The 14,475-nt window shown below is 38.1% G+C and overlaps 1 protein-coding gene across 1 annotated transcript; it reads right to left on the bottom strand.

Annotated features, from left to right (window-relative positions):
* Positions 1 to 7,449: 7,449 nt before the first annotated feature.
* LOC137934510 (probable aquaporin NIP5-1) lies at positions 7,450 to 10,455 on the bottom strand. Its single transcript, XM_068778896.1, has 4 exons — positions 9,342 to 10,455; positions 8,348 to 8,767; positions 8,183 to 8,244; positions 7,450 to 8,057 (listed from the first exon to the last, which is right to left on the bottom strand). Exons 1-4 carry the CDS (start codon positions 9,555 to 9,557, stop codon positions 7,862 to 7,864), a joined length of 894 nt encoding a protein of 297 aa, XP_068634997.1. The 5' UTR covers positions 9,558 to 10,455; the 3' UTR covers positions 7,450 to 7,861.
* Between the last annotated feature and the right edge of the window lie 4,020 nt (positions 10,456 to 14,475).

Raw genomic sequence — 14,475 nt, 5'->3', positions numbered from 1 at the left:
GAAATAGATAAGTTGAAAAGGGAGTTGTCCAAGAAGTTTGCAATGAAGGATTTGGGTGCTGCAAAGCAAATCGTTGGGATGAGGATTACTAAGGATATTGATGTCTTGAAACAGTCACAAGACGAATATGTGAAGAAGGTGCTGAACAGATTCAACATGAATGATGCAAAACCAGTGCGTACTCTTTTGGCTAGTCATTTTATGCTATCTAAGGAGCAGTTACTTTCTACAGAGCAAGAGCGACACTACGTGGCCAATGTGCCTTATGCTTTTGCTATTGGTAGTCTCATGTATGTTATGGTGTGCACTAGACCAAACATAGCTCATGCAGTGGGAGTTGTGAGCAGATATATAAGTAATCGGGTAAACAACATTGGGAAGCAATGAAATGGAGTCTCAGGTATTTGAGACGCATAGTAGACTCATCCTTATGTTTCAAAAAGTCAGACTTGGGATTATAGGGTAATGTAGATGCTGACTTGGCTGGAGACATTGATGACAGGAAGAGTACCACTGGATATGTATACATATTGGGTGGTACAGTTGTTAGTTGTATCTCTAAGTTACAGAAGATAGTTATTCTTTCCACCAGAGAGTCAAACGATGTCGTTGTGATCGAAATCAGCAAAGAGATGGTATGGTTGTTATCTTTCTTAGAAGAATTAGGTCTCGAGCATGGGAAGAATGTATTGTATTGAGATTGTTAGAGTGTCATTCATTTAGCAAAGAACCCTATTTATCATGCCAGAACAAAGCACATACAAGTGTGTTACCACTTTATTGGATCAACTCTTGAGGATGGAGTATTAGCACTTGAGAAGATGCAAGGGAGTCAGAATCTGACTGATATGTTGACAAAGACTGTTACGATTGAGAAAATGAATTTGTGTAAAACTTCAGTTGGACTTTTCTCTAAGGATTGAGAAGTTGTTGCCGTTGTAGAGGAGATATTGATGATGGATTAGTCTCCAAGTTAGAGATTGTTAAGTTGTGGAGCCAAAGGGTAGTTTGGAGATTTCACACTTGCAATTCGGTTGCCCTAATTTTCTCTTTATATATGGGGGCCCCATTGTTAAGGTTTTATCACCTTGACGAGAATCATCACCGAGAAGGAGTTGGAGTTGCATCCCGGGAGGTTAGAAAAAACACTTGTAAGTGTGTGCGATTTCTCTTGTAAACTATTTCATCTTTATAGTAGATTACTGCAACAACGGAAGGTAAGACGTAGTCTCACCTTGAGGCAAACCTGTATAAATCTTTTTGTATTTCCGTGCTTGTTTTTCCTTTCTTCCTTGATTATTATTATTGCTCTCGTTAGTTTGAAATTAGGGCGTCTAATTCCTAACAATAATGGCCTCAAACTAGAACATCTTTGATAATCCCCCATATAATCTCATGCTCCTAGCACGCTCGTTCAAAGTTTTGTTCGTCCTCTCAGCCACTCCATTCTATTGAGGTTTTCCTGGAATGGTCTTCTTCATCTTGATTCTTTTATTAGCACAATACCACTTGAAATCAACATCTATGTATTTTCCCCTATTATCTGACTACAAGCACTCCACCTTCAAATTTGTCTCATTCTCAACCATTGCTCTCCATCTCTTGAATATATCAAAGACATCATATTTATTTTTCAAGAAATAAACCCATACCTGTCTACTTGCATCATCAATAAATGTCACATAGTAATTTGAACCACCAAGGGAGGTAACAACTGAAGGCTCCCACACATCAATGTGAACCAACTCCAATTTTGCTATATTTTGCTCCTTTTCATCCTTAGAAAAGCTAACCGTTTTTGCTTACCGAAAATATAGCCTTCACACAAACTGTTGTTTATAATTTTCAACCCTGGCAGTTTTCCTTTGGTTTGAAGCACTTTCATTCCCTCCTCATTCATGTGACCGAGCCTATAATGGCACAAATCAGAATCAGTAATAGCATCAGCAACTGCAACCGTGTCTCTGCAACTGGAAGTAATAAAGAGTTCCAGTTTTAACTCCTCGCACAACAACCATGACTCCCTTAGTGACTCTTCTGGTAGCACCATTAAAAGTCACATTATAACCTTCATCATCAAGTTGCCCTACTGAGATCAAATTACACATCAATTTTGGTACATGTCTCACCTTGTGAATTTTCTACACTGTCCCATTTGACATCCTCAAACTGACATTACTAATACCAACAATATCCAAAGGTTCTCCATCAGCAAGATACACCTTTCTGTGATCTCCAACAACATAATTCTCCATGATCTCGTGATGTGCAATAGTGTGAAAAGAAGTTCCTGAATCTAACACTCAAGAGTTAATAGTGCTATCAACCAATAGGAGTAAAACATTTTGTACTTCTTCAGTCACCACATTTGCAACATCGCTTTTCATTTTATCCTTCTTCGGTGCTCTGCAGTTCTTCTTTATGTGACTAGACTTGCCACAATTACAACATTCCACATTCCTGCCGAATTTGGACTTGTTTCTACCATTCCTTAACTTTCCTCTTCCATTGCCCTTGTTGGAATTCCTCTCGAAGTTCCTTTCTCTAGTATCGACATTTAGGGCAGAATTAGATGTCGATGATTCTCCAGAGTCCTTTCTACAAAATTCATCTGTGAGAATGGTATCCCTAACATCATTAAAGATCAAATTTCCATTGCTTATAGAGTTGCTAATCGTAGTCCTCATAGGCTCCCAATAATTTGGCAAATACACCAAAAGAATTAAAGCCCAAACCTCATCATCAAATTTAATTTGAACGGAGGTCAATTGATTGACAATCGTGCTAAACTCATTCAAATGTGATGCCACTGATGTATTTTCTGTCATCTTTAAATTTTTCATGAGATGTACCTTATTATTTACGAAAGACTTCTCATACATATCCAACAAAATCTTCATCATCCCCACTTTGGTTTTCTCCGATGCTACATTGTGAGCAACATTCTTTGACAGTGTTAACCGGACTACTCCCAACACCTGTCTATCGAGGAGATTCCAATCATCATCTTTCATATCTTCTGGCTTCATATCCAGAAGTAGTGCATGCAGCTTTTTACTGTGCAAATAATATTCGATCTACATCCTCCAGAACGCAAAATCCATACCATCGAACTTGTTGATTCCAAGTGCTGATCCTTCTCTGCCAGTCATTGCTCTCAATCACGGATCAATGCTCTTATACCACTTGTTACGAATTAGACATCCTAATTCCAAACTAATGAGAGCAATAACAATAAACATAGAAAAAAGAAAAAAACAAGCATGAGAATACAAACAAGATTTATACAGGTTCGCCTTAAGGTGAGACTACGTCCTATCTTCAGCCATTGTAATAATACACTATGAAGATGAAATAGTTTACAAGAGAGATCACACCCACTTACAGGTATTGTTTTGCTCTAACCTCTCTCCGCCATAACTAATACTCCTCGTCAAGGTGATAAAACCCTAACAACAGTGCCCCCATATATAAAGAGAAAATTAGCACAACGGATTACAAGTGTGAAATCCCAAAACTACCTTTAATGACACATCAATCAATATATCGTGGACCACAACAGAGTGTAAGGTGTTAATTAAGCTCCACAACTTAACAAATATTACAATATCAAAGCTCAACTAGAACTACACCCAATCTTATGTGATTCTACCACAACAAATAGCAACTCAACTCAAATTTCAGAAAGTAAAATTTAAAATGCAAGCTCAAAGAGATTACAAGAACTAAATGTGCGGAGTTTGAAAGATATGGAATATCTAATGTTGAACTCAATTCAATCTATTTCAAAGTATGCAAAAATATGTCCAACAAGAAAAAGAAGTAAGTATTCAAAGAATTTCAAATTCGAAAATTTGAATACTTAGTTTTTTAAACAACTTCTTATATGATGCAATCTGAATTTGATTTGAAAGTATGTGGGCACAAGAATGCAATGGTAGCTTCAAAATTGTAGGAGTTGTCATTAGCAGTGAAAAGCACAAAATCATTTCAATAGGGTTGATTGAAACAATAAAAAAATAGTTATTAAAGTGCCATTTAACCCAGAAAATTACACTTTATCATTATGCAAAGTTCAGCCAAATTGATTTAAAAAAGGAAGAAATAATTAACTTCATGATTTGAGTTTGATCAAATTACCTTCGATTGGTCAGTCTTCCTATATAATGTTTGTGCATTTCAATCGATGACTCCTTCAAGCGCTTATCGAGTTTTTCTTCTAATATCATCCAATCAACTTATCATTAGTTGATTTACGTTTTATAGTGTATTTTCTCTTGCAATCTTTGTTCACCTTGTTCTTCCAATGATTTAGGTATATGACTTCAACAAAGAGTTTTTTTTATCTCCGATCGTTCGCTTAAGTTAATTTTTGTCAAATTTATTCATCGACAACAAAAAGACTTGAGTTGATAATGCAAAACATAATTATACAAAAATCAGACCTATTTTCAGCCAATCCCAGATTTTAAAAAATCAGACCTAATTTCAGCTATTTATTTTTAATAAAAGTATTGTATTTACTTGACAAACTAATACCTTGCGGCTAGGTTTATAATAGAATGCCAACAGCAAGTATTCTCTTTTCTTTTTTTCCTCAGTAAAGTGGATGGTTTTTTGAAAGTGGATGGTTTTTTGTTTTGTAGCCAATCCTGAGTTAACGTTTCTTGTCCCGTTGCCAAAGATGGCGAAGTATAGAGATCTAACCAGTAGTGGCTAAATGATTGTTAGGAAAAAGAAAAAGATTGAAATGACTAGAGGCCGTGGACTGTCCTGTCTGCAATGTCTCTTACAGAAAGCGCAGAGATTCTGAATAGAACTGACTGTATCACTTTCTGTTTTCTTCCCCCGAGAAGCTTATTATGATCGAAAGCATCTCATCAATGTCCTGAAAGTTAGCCTAATCATAACATGATCCTAATACCTAACCGGACAAACTCTGGAATCTCGAGCTGCACTCTTGTCTCCTCAATGCTGGAAGGAATGGCTTTAACGAGTTGGTGTACGCAGTGCAGAGCCAAAGAAGTTAGGAGATGAGGGCTGATAAAGAAGTCTGCAACGAAAACGAAAGCTCACCTCATTCCACCTCACCAGATTCGTCTTTAAAGAAAGAACGGAGAAGACCCTTCACTAATTGCTCCTTTCCGCTCTATCTAGGCTTATTATGCTTCCAAAAGCATCTCTCTGATTACAAGAAAACTGACGTTCCAATTTGGTTGTTTTGTCCTCACGCTGAGAGAGACCGGCGACACTATCAAGATGGCTGTCACCTAACGACCGTTAAATTTGAATGTGGAAACCCAATATCAAATATAAAAACCGATTATAATCTAATTATCGATTGAGATAACCATTGATCATACTTCAATCGAATTATCGATTGAGATAACTATTGATCATGATCGAATATTTGAGATAAGTATATTTCGTACTAAATATCTTTTCATATTATTAGATATCCCTATTAGTTTGTCAATGCCTACCTCTCACGAGTTATTGCTAAACTAATGTATTCACTGGCCCCAATTATGAGGAGCGCAAATGTTGATAGTGAGTAAATTAGTTAGCAGTTCCAGCTTAGACGTTGATGAGGTCAAATTGTGACCGCAATGGTATTTGTGAAGAAACTGTAAAATGAAGGCAGGGTAGGGGGCGGCAGCCCCGACGGGGGGTCCAAGGGGGTTGGCTCCCTTGGCAGCGGGGTTCGGGGAGACCCAAAAATGAACGAAAATTAAAATACTCAAGTGTGAAAGGGAATTAATGGAAGCAGTGGGAAACAAAGGCGAACTCTGTATTGACTGTCACATCAGTCAGAGGCCTCCATCGGTGCCGGAAGAGATAGGAAGCTTCCTATCTCTCATTTCCGCAGTTGTCTTCCTCGATTCAGTGCTACAAAATCACCTATAAATAGAGGTATTCTTTAGCAGCAACGGGCATCTAGAGATTAACCTATTCCCTGTTCGTTTTCCTTTTTAGTTTTTTTTTCTGTAAGTCCAGAAGTCATTGAAGCTCTTCTAAGAGCATGTGGTGGACGAAATTAGTTTTGTATTGAAATAAAGTTCAGCGTTGGTTTTCTTCTTAATTGCTGTTGAGATGTTCCTGGGTTGAGCTTACTCTGTTTTATAATCCCTTGTGGAAAACCAACCAAAATCTATCTGAACTTAAGTTTAATCGTTAAAATTCATTTTTTTTTTTACTTCTATAAATAAAATAATTTATCTATTTAAAAAAGTTGAATGTAATGAAACTTAGAATTGAGTCTAACCTCCTTTTCTTTCTTTCTTGTGATATTCAGCTTTTAAAAGGTAGGTAACATCACTTTTTGCTAGATTTGAGACATGTCGAGACCACATGTAGTATGTAGGTTGATAATCCCATGGGTGAAGATAAGCAATGGTTTTTTGACAACTAAGAAGTGTCAACTTGCCAAGTTGAGAGAGAAATTTTTTAGGATTTTTGTTATTTGTAGCAATAGTAGGATAGAATGATAGAGTAGGAATAAAATCTCTTAATTTCAAGACATATCCCAGCCTACCTACATGACTTCTTATCAAATAATTCAGGATAGAGCCGGAGGCAAGGTAGAGTGACAACTGAATTGACTACCATAAGTTGTCCACCCTTACTCTACAAGCTTAAGGGTCTGCTTGGAACCCTTAGAAAAGAAAAGAAAACGAGAATTTAATTATTATTATTCCCAAAAATAGTTAGTAAAAAAAATTGATCAGTATCTCATTTTCACTAACTATTTTCACTTATTTGAATGAATCCACATTAAACATTTGATAAGAAATAATCTTATTGTTATAGGGGTATTTGTGTCTTTTTATACTTCAACTATAGAATTAATTAATAAAGTAATTAATTCTTTTTTTATTTCCTTCTCCCCTTGTATCATCACTTAATGGATAGTAGTTGAGTTGGTGGTGTAGCCTTAATGAATAAATGCACCAAATCATACTTTGAACATTACCACATTTGTTGGCTTAATAAGTCTGATTGGATTTGGTAACTAGACTAATTAAATAAAACTTTAACATATGGTTCAAATTGGTTCAAATTGATCTAAAGTTAGATCATCCATAGTTTCAAAACAAAAGTCGTGCCTCTTGTCTTGATAATGAAAATTTTGGCTAATTTTATAATTCGACGTTCTTAAATGCTTTTATTTTTTAATATACTTATTTAAATATATTAAATTTTTAAATACAATCACTAAACGTACATAAAAAAAATGTATTTTCTATTATTTGACAGCAGAGAATCATTGAAATAAAAGAAAATAAGAGAGAAAATCTCTTAATTAATAAATAGAATTTGGAGAAAAAAAATAGAAACTCGAAAGAAAATTTTAATAATAAATTTTTTAAAATATTAGTATTTTTATTATTTTCCACGTGTATCCAATTAAGAGGGCTCATTGATGATAATAACGTTAAAAAAGAGTCAACACACAAAAAGTTGATTCACATCAACTTTACTTATATATTTCACTTCATACGACTACAGACCACGACGACATCATGATTTCTCACAAGAAGAAAAAGTAGTAGAAAGCATTACAATACAAGTCTAAGGTTCTCTTTATTCCAAGTCTTCAAAACCCCACTACTAACTGCGGCAGCGTCATCACTGATCGCTCCGGTAACTGATTGCTCCTGCTTCAGTCAAACGACAATCTCTCATCACACCAAACATTATTTATTTATTTTTTTTGCTTTTTTTGACACTTTCAAGGCGTCGACTTTGCGTTCCCAATGCTTTTTTTATTCAGACACTGCTACTAGACAGTGATGGTCCTGATATGCATAATGGAGGGAGGGCGATGGGTCCTGCTGGTCGTCCATCGGACTGTTAATTTCTAGCGACGGAAGCTCCTCACTGGGCGAGGGGTCTCCCCCTCCTCCGTCCTCAGCTTCACTAATGTGTAAATGGCGGCGCCGAGCAGAGCGCCGACGGTGGGCGCCACCAGGTAAATCCACACGCTTCTGTAGTTTCCGGCCGCCACGGCCGGTCCTAGTGTGCGGACCGGATTCATGGATCCGCCGCTTCCCGGCCTGTCGCCAATAATTTGAACAAGGAACAAGTCAACCATTACATTTATTGCAAAGAAAAGAAGATGAAGCCTGCTACGGGGTGGTAGTGTACGTTCACACCCTGGGTTCGTATTCAAATTACTTACCCGGCGATCAGAATGTTGAGGGTGACGGTGGCTCCAACTGCTATTCCCGCCAACTCTCCTACCTGTAGCATTTACGCCATTCGTGCATTGAAAATAAGAGATAAAATCATTAAAAAATAAAAAAACAGGGATGTGATGAGAGAGAGCGGAAATCGTTTGCAGTACCGCGCGGGTGTCGGTGGCTACGGCGGTGACGACGAACATGAGGTTGAAGGAGATGATGAGCTCCAGGAAGAAGGCCTGGGCGATGCTGACGTTGGGGACAGTGACGCCACCGGCGAGGAAAGGATGGAAGACGCCTTTGAGGGCGAACGACGCGCAGATGGAGGCGGATACCTGAGCCACGATGTAGGCCGGAACGTGGGCCCAGGGGAAATGACGGAGGCCTGCGAAGGCGAGGGTGATGGAGGGGTTGAGATGGGCGCCGGAGATGTGCCCCGTCGACAGAATCACGATCATCACGGCCAATCCCGCGCAACCGGCGTTCCCCAGCAACGTCTCCGCCCCGTTGTACTTTTGGTTCACAATCGGCGCCGCCGTTGCGAAGAAGATGAGGATGAAGGTGCCCACGAATTCCGCTCCCAGCTGCTCCACCAAAACCCAGACCCCACATCCACCATTAAATTAAGAAATAACATAATACCCAGAAACGTCCGTTCCATTACCATTTATTTCATGCGTGACGCCTAGCGAAACCAAATTCAGAGCTTAAAGGTTTGAATATCACAGACTCTACAGACTGCAGAATCTCTTTACGAAAGTTCTTCCTTTCTGGAGCAGGCATAGAAAAACGGAGAGATGGGGAGGTCGTGACAAAAGTGACACAGGAGGGAAAGTGATAAGATGCCTTCGTAGAGTCGTAGGTGGACGGTGATGAGCAAGAAAGCTCCAGAGAAATTAAAAAGAAAAATCCAAGAATCCCACTGTTGTCATAATAGGAAGACACCCACTTCATCCTTTGTTTTTTTTTTTTTTTTTCCAGTTTAGATTCCAGTTACAAGTTACCAGTTCCAAAGAGGAAGTCCGAGTTTAATATAAAAATAGATCAGATGAACTACTCACTCGTATTTAAAAAAAAAAACCGAGAAAACGAGTTAAAAAAATATTATCTGAACAAAGTAGGTAAAAAAATGGCGGAGGAAGGATAGCTTGCACGTACCTTGCGGGTTAGGGAAACGTCAGGCTTGGGAAAGTCGGAGATGCACGTGTTTTGTGGAACCCATCCGTCGACGGAGAAGCACTTGTTGCAGTGAGGCATCGACTTGCGGTCGTAAGACAGGGAGTCGATCCGGTGCGACGTGAACAGCGGGGCTCCAGGCGTACCTGGTGTCGCCGGCGCCGAGACAGTCGGTGTTCCAGTCTCCTCTTCCGGCATTTCGGTCTCGCAGCAGAAACCGAACCACTCTCTCTTTTTTTTTTTGGGTTTTTTAAATCTAGATTTGAGCCAATGCTAAAACATTTTTTTTTTTTTTTTAAAGTTTTGGTTTTTTGGAGATTGAGAGAATTAAGAAGACAGATTACATGATCTGAAGATTTTTATAGAGGCTCGGCTAAATCAGGTTACGAATTTTGGCCAGAACGATAATAACAATGGGTATCTCTTTACTGGAAATACATGAAACAAGAGCGGTAACAAACAAAGATACTACTTTTTTTTCTTTTTTCTTTTTTCTGAAAGATAGAAGAACGAACTCGGAGCAAAATTACATGATTTTCAGGCTTTTATAAATGTCTCTCTAAGGACAAACGAAGAACAAGAAATCCAGTTTAACAACTACAAATAACAACACAGTCGATCACCAAATCAATAATGACGGTAAACAAGAGTAGAATTTTTTTTTTTTTTCCTTTTTCGATTGAAGTTCAAACACTGAAAGACTGAAATTACATGCTTGGAAGGCTTTTATAAAGGTACCGTCAAGGAAGAACAAAAACCAACTTACCCAGCTTCACGAACCCAGAAACTCTACAAAAGAATTTCACACATTGACTATCCCACTACAAGGACAGATTTCTAGAGAGAGATTCAGCAGATGCTCGACTCAAAACGAAAAGCGAGATTACTGATAGGGAAGGTATACGCGCATCTGGGTGTTCTAAAAAAACCAGTCAAATGAGGATCAGCGAAAGCAGGGAAGAAGAGAGGATGGAGAGAGGGAGGGGGAGGAGGGGAGTATTTGTGCTATGTGGGAGGGAGGGGCAGAGAAGGTCAATGGCTTCTAATGACGGCCAACTCCACGAGACAAAAATGAAAGTTAATTAATAATGGAGATAAGGCAGAGATAACGCAAGTAAATAATTGAAACTGAGTTGAGATATTTGGAGGAGAAGGAGTGGTTTTAAATTAAAAATTTGTTGTATAGTCAATGTGATATTTATATTAAAACAGGCGTAAATAATCTTATTATATAACGACGTGATGTGGGGAGGCGACAAAAAAACAGAAAAGATGGAGATTGGCGGATGAGAATGGTGCAGTAAATTTGAAGATTGAGAGGTCACTTCAGAGAATGCCGGTGGGCGGCGTCTAAAGACTTCATGTAATTGACACCAAATTATGAGTTATTATAATATAATTTAAAATATATTTTAAATATCAAAAAGTGATAATGGATAGCTGATTCAGTGGAGTCTTATTATTATTATTACGGAAGACTTAACTAATTATACGAATTTTTAAAGAGTCACAAGTATCTCTGCTCTTTATGACCCCTCGAGATAGGTCACCCTTAGAGAGGTTAATTTTGTCTCTTAGCAATTGAAACTGTGAAAGTGACAATGGCTAGGTATAGAGATCAAACCCGATGAAGAGAGTTTCAAACTAAAACTTCAATGAGAGATAGTTGGTATAGGTTAGTTTGAGAGGAGTTTGTGTAGAAATATTGATGGTAATAAAATGAAATTTGTTGTTGTTATGTATTGTTGAGTGTACTGGAGTATTTGGAGTTTTGTTTGTAGTGGTCATAGTGATTGATATGGCTAGGTCGATATACGTAAAATAGGCAGTGAGCTAGAACTAAAAACATTGAGCAGGTAGTCGTCGAGATTGAGAAAAAAAATTTCTTTTTTTTTCCTTTTCTTTCCCGCACGTGCAACTCACTTACGCACACGCTTCATCTTCAACCTTTTGTTGATACAGTCAGAAGTGGCAATTGTACTTTAGCGCCTGAGTAATCATTGCCATACGTCAAAACACCATTTTGAAGGCTTGATCGGGGTCGTCAGAGGCACACGAGTGTTTGTGGTTGTGCAGAAAGGAATGTAGGTAGCAAAGAGTGCTCGAAGCTTTTTTACGGAGTCTATTTCTTTTTTTTTTTTTTTTGCTTCCAATTGCAATTGCTTTGTCGTTGCACTAGGCAAGCTAGTGTAGGCGACAAAGAAGAAACAGTTGGTGGCAATAGAGACTCAAACAAGTTGTTGAAGAACAACAAGTTACAGGCACTGATAATGATGTCAATGGTTGTTGCAAAGATGTCACGGGTGGAGAGGAAGAGTTAGAGATCTCAAAAAAAAAAAAAATTGATATGAAAGAAAGTATAGAGAAGATGATTTAATGAATTTCTCTAATACCACATGAGAAACTGTTGTTTGATTGAATTGAAGCACGATTTTGTATTGATTTAGAGTTATATTTATATACAGATTTACAATAAGAATCCCCTAAACAAAAGGATAATTCAAAAGAGTCCTATTCTTATAGAAGACTCAACTAATTAGCTAATCTCATGTATACAATTTTTTACTATCTCTGCTCTTTACAGGTTAGCCATCTTATAGGTCTGGGTAGACAAAGCGTATGGTCTACTTGGCCTAAGTTAGACAGTTTGACAAATGAACCAATTAACTTGACATGGTTAGCTGGGTCACTCGTCAAACAAGAGCAGGATGCCACAACACGAAGGTGGTGGCGTTTGTCCCTTATATCTGTATTTGAGACCATCAAGGAGGAGGATCCTCTGTCCTAATCTTCAATTTGGAGGGCATGGGTCGTCTCTGACAAACCCCACGAAATGAGAGGAGAGGGCAGTGGGAGTTAACATGTCAGATGCACGACCATGATGTGGCTCACATGAAAGACCATTCTCAGGTGGAACAGAGTGATTAACCCCCAAATAATGACATTAAGCTTTCGTAATTAAGGACTTAAAATAAGGAAAAGACGCACCTTTTGATGATTAGAAACCACTAACTTAACAACTTTGATCTCTTTTTATATGCTTCTTAATTCTCGTAGTTAAAACTAAACAATGAATGTATGGTGAGAGGACACAAAGCGTCTTTCTTGTGGGCCAATATGCACCCAAAGTTGAATCTTATTTGATTCCTTCCCCTCTCTATTATTTTCTCAAAGTGCTTCATTAGCCAACCAAATGGCTAATGTGGGAATGCGTCAGAATGTAAGTAAAATACTGTTAATGACAGATGCATTAGCAACTTTCAGACGTTCAGTCGCCTGGTTGCTTTGATTCCTGTTACTAAATCGCCATTGAATAACAGATGTTCATACGGTACGAATCTGATACTGAAGTGGGTTATCGGCATTCTCAGTCAAAAGCTGTGGGAGCTTTTAGAGGAACATGAAATGAGGGAGCACGGGTTATGATCCCTTTTTGCACTGGCTAAAGGAATGATTCGATATAGACACAAGTTTGAAGTTCTTCTTCTGCTTCTGCACTCCATTATTGAGACCCAAGTTTGGGCTCCGTTTGAAGTTCTTCTTTTGCTTCCGCACTCCATTATTGAGACCCAAGCTTGGGTTCCGTTGAAGTTCTTCTTCTGCTTCTGCACTCCATTATCGGACCAAATCTGGAATAAGCGAGGTATAAGAGTGAGTTGATACTACTGAAAGGAACCACCTACTCAGACAACCCAGTTGGCTCGATGAGTTAGAATCATAGATACACTTACAAAGTGGACACACTGTGTTTTATCTTCTGTATATTGGTAAATAGCTTCCTATTGACCTTGACCAACTGAAACAAGGAATATTGTTCCAGGCATCAGAGTGATCACAGGAAGGAATACAGTAGAAGGATCCTCTTCAAGATGCTTCAATGATGAAACTGGTTATAAAGAAAAGTTAGAAAACCCCGTCCACTATCTCCATTCCTTGCAGCACTTAGAATTCCTTTTTGATTGGGAGTCTTAAGGATGCTGCTCTCCTGCGCAACCCACCTTCCCCACATAAGAACAAGCTGTGAGATGATTCTCCAGATTAACATAAAAAAAACCAGTCATCATCGTTTTTGGAGAAGCTGAATGAATCTGTGCTTGCAAGGAAGTCAACAATGAATGCTGTGTTGACCTTAGGAATACTTCAAATCCAGAGGGAAATGGGAAATGAACTTCTCAGTGCGTTAAAGTGAGCCCCAATTCAGATCTGTTCACACTTTTGAAAGAGTGGTGGTGGCTTAAAGAGAAAAAAAAAAGAATCATAGTAATAGAAAATGCTTATCTCTCTCTCTTTATTACTTTACCACTAACTTGCATGAAAGCAAGTCCTCAAATCATGCTTCTGAAATATAATGAATAGGGTTCTTGGTGCATGTCAAATTATGCATCAGGCCAGAGTGGGGAAGGACAGTGGAAACTTCTATTTCACGTGTAGGAGAGGAGCAGAGAAGAGAGAAAGTTGGAGAGGTGTCTTTTCTTCTGCCGCTTCTAATCTTGTCAAGAATAATCCATTGATGTGAACAGAAGAGAGAATTCAGTGTCTAAGAATGTGCTTGGCACCATCTAATCGGTGTTGGGATAACAAAGCCTTTTTTAGGAATTCAAAAAGATTGCATTCCATTCAAGGTGAAATCATGCCAGCAAATGATGCTGGGTTGACAGCATTGAGATTGCTTTTGGAAGGAGTAAAAACCATATGCTTTTGTGACTAAATGTTCCTACTTTAATTCCTATGTGGTGCAATTTTTGAAACTAAATGCTCCAAAGGTTATTACTAAATATTAAATAGTGAAGGCTTTTCAAAATTTAACAGTTTTGATGGTCATTCTATCAAAGTTTGTGGTAATTCTTCTACAGTTAAAAATTACAGTAGCGTTTTTTTTTCTCTTGCAACACATTTTCACTAACAATGCAACTTTTTAGGTTCCGTTAGTGCCCTTAGTGAAAATTTATATCATGGGAAAAATTAGAAATATTTTTCCTAGGATACACATTTGGAAGAAACCTTCATATAAAATCCTATTAGTACCTTAGTAAGAAATTGCATGAAAATTTTTAGAAATTTCCAAGGAAAATTAAATGAAGATGTTAGTGTATTTTTCCAGGGAAATAAATGGAAA

This window comes from Aristolochia californica, unplaced genomic scaffold, assembly GCF_029961685.1.
Source record: "Aristolochia californica isolate CCGP_79_NKW_82.1479 unplaced genomic scaffold, dmAriCali1.0.hap1 SCAF_6, whole genome shotgun sequence".
NCBI lineage: Eukaryota > Viridiplantae > Streptophyta > Magnoliopsida > Piperales > Aristolochiaceae > Aristolochia > Aristolochia californica.
The sequence above is the reverse complement of the archived record's forward strand: the minus strand, read 5'-3'. Positions and strand labels throughout refer to the sequence as shown.

Bases quoted from the DNA above. Each gene is read 5' to 3' on its own strand.
- LOC137934510 (XM_068778896.1), bottom strand. From the start codon at position 9,557: ATGCCGGAAGAGGAGACTGGAACACCGACTGTCTCGGCGCCGGCGACA. The intron at 8,768-9,341 runs GTACGTGCAAGC...TTGGTGGAGCAG, and splicing joins ACGTTTCCCTAACCCGCAAG to CTGGGAGCGGAATTCGTGGG. The intron at 8,245-8,347 runs GTACTGCAAACG...TAAATGCTACAG, and splicing joins TAGCCACCGACACCCGCGCG to GTAGGAGAGTTGGCGGGAAT.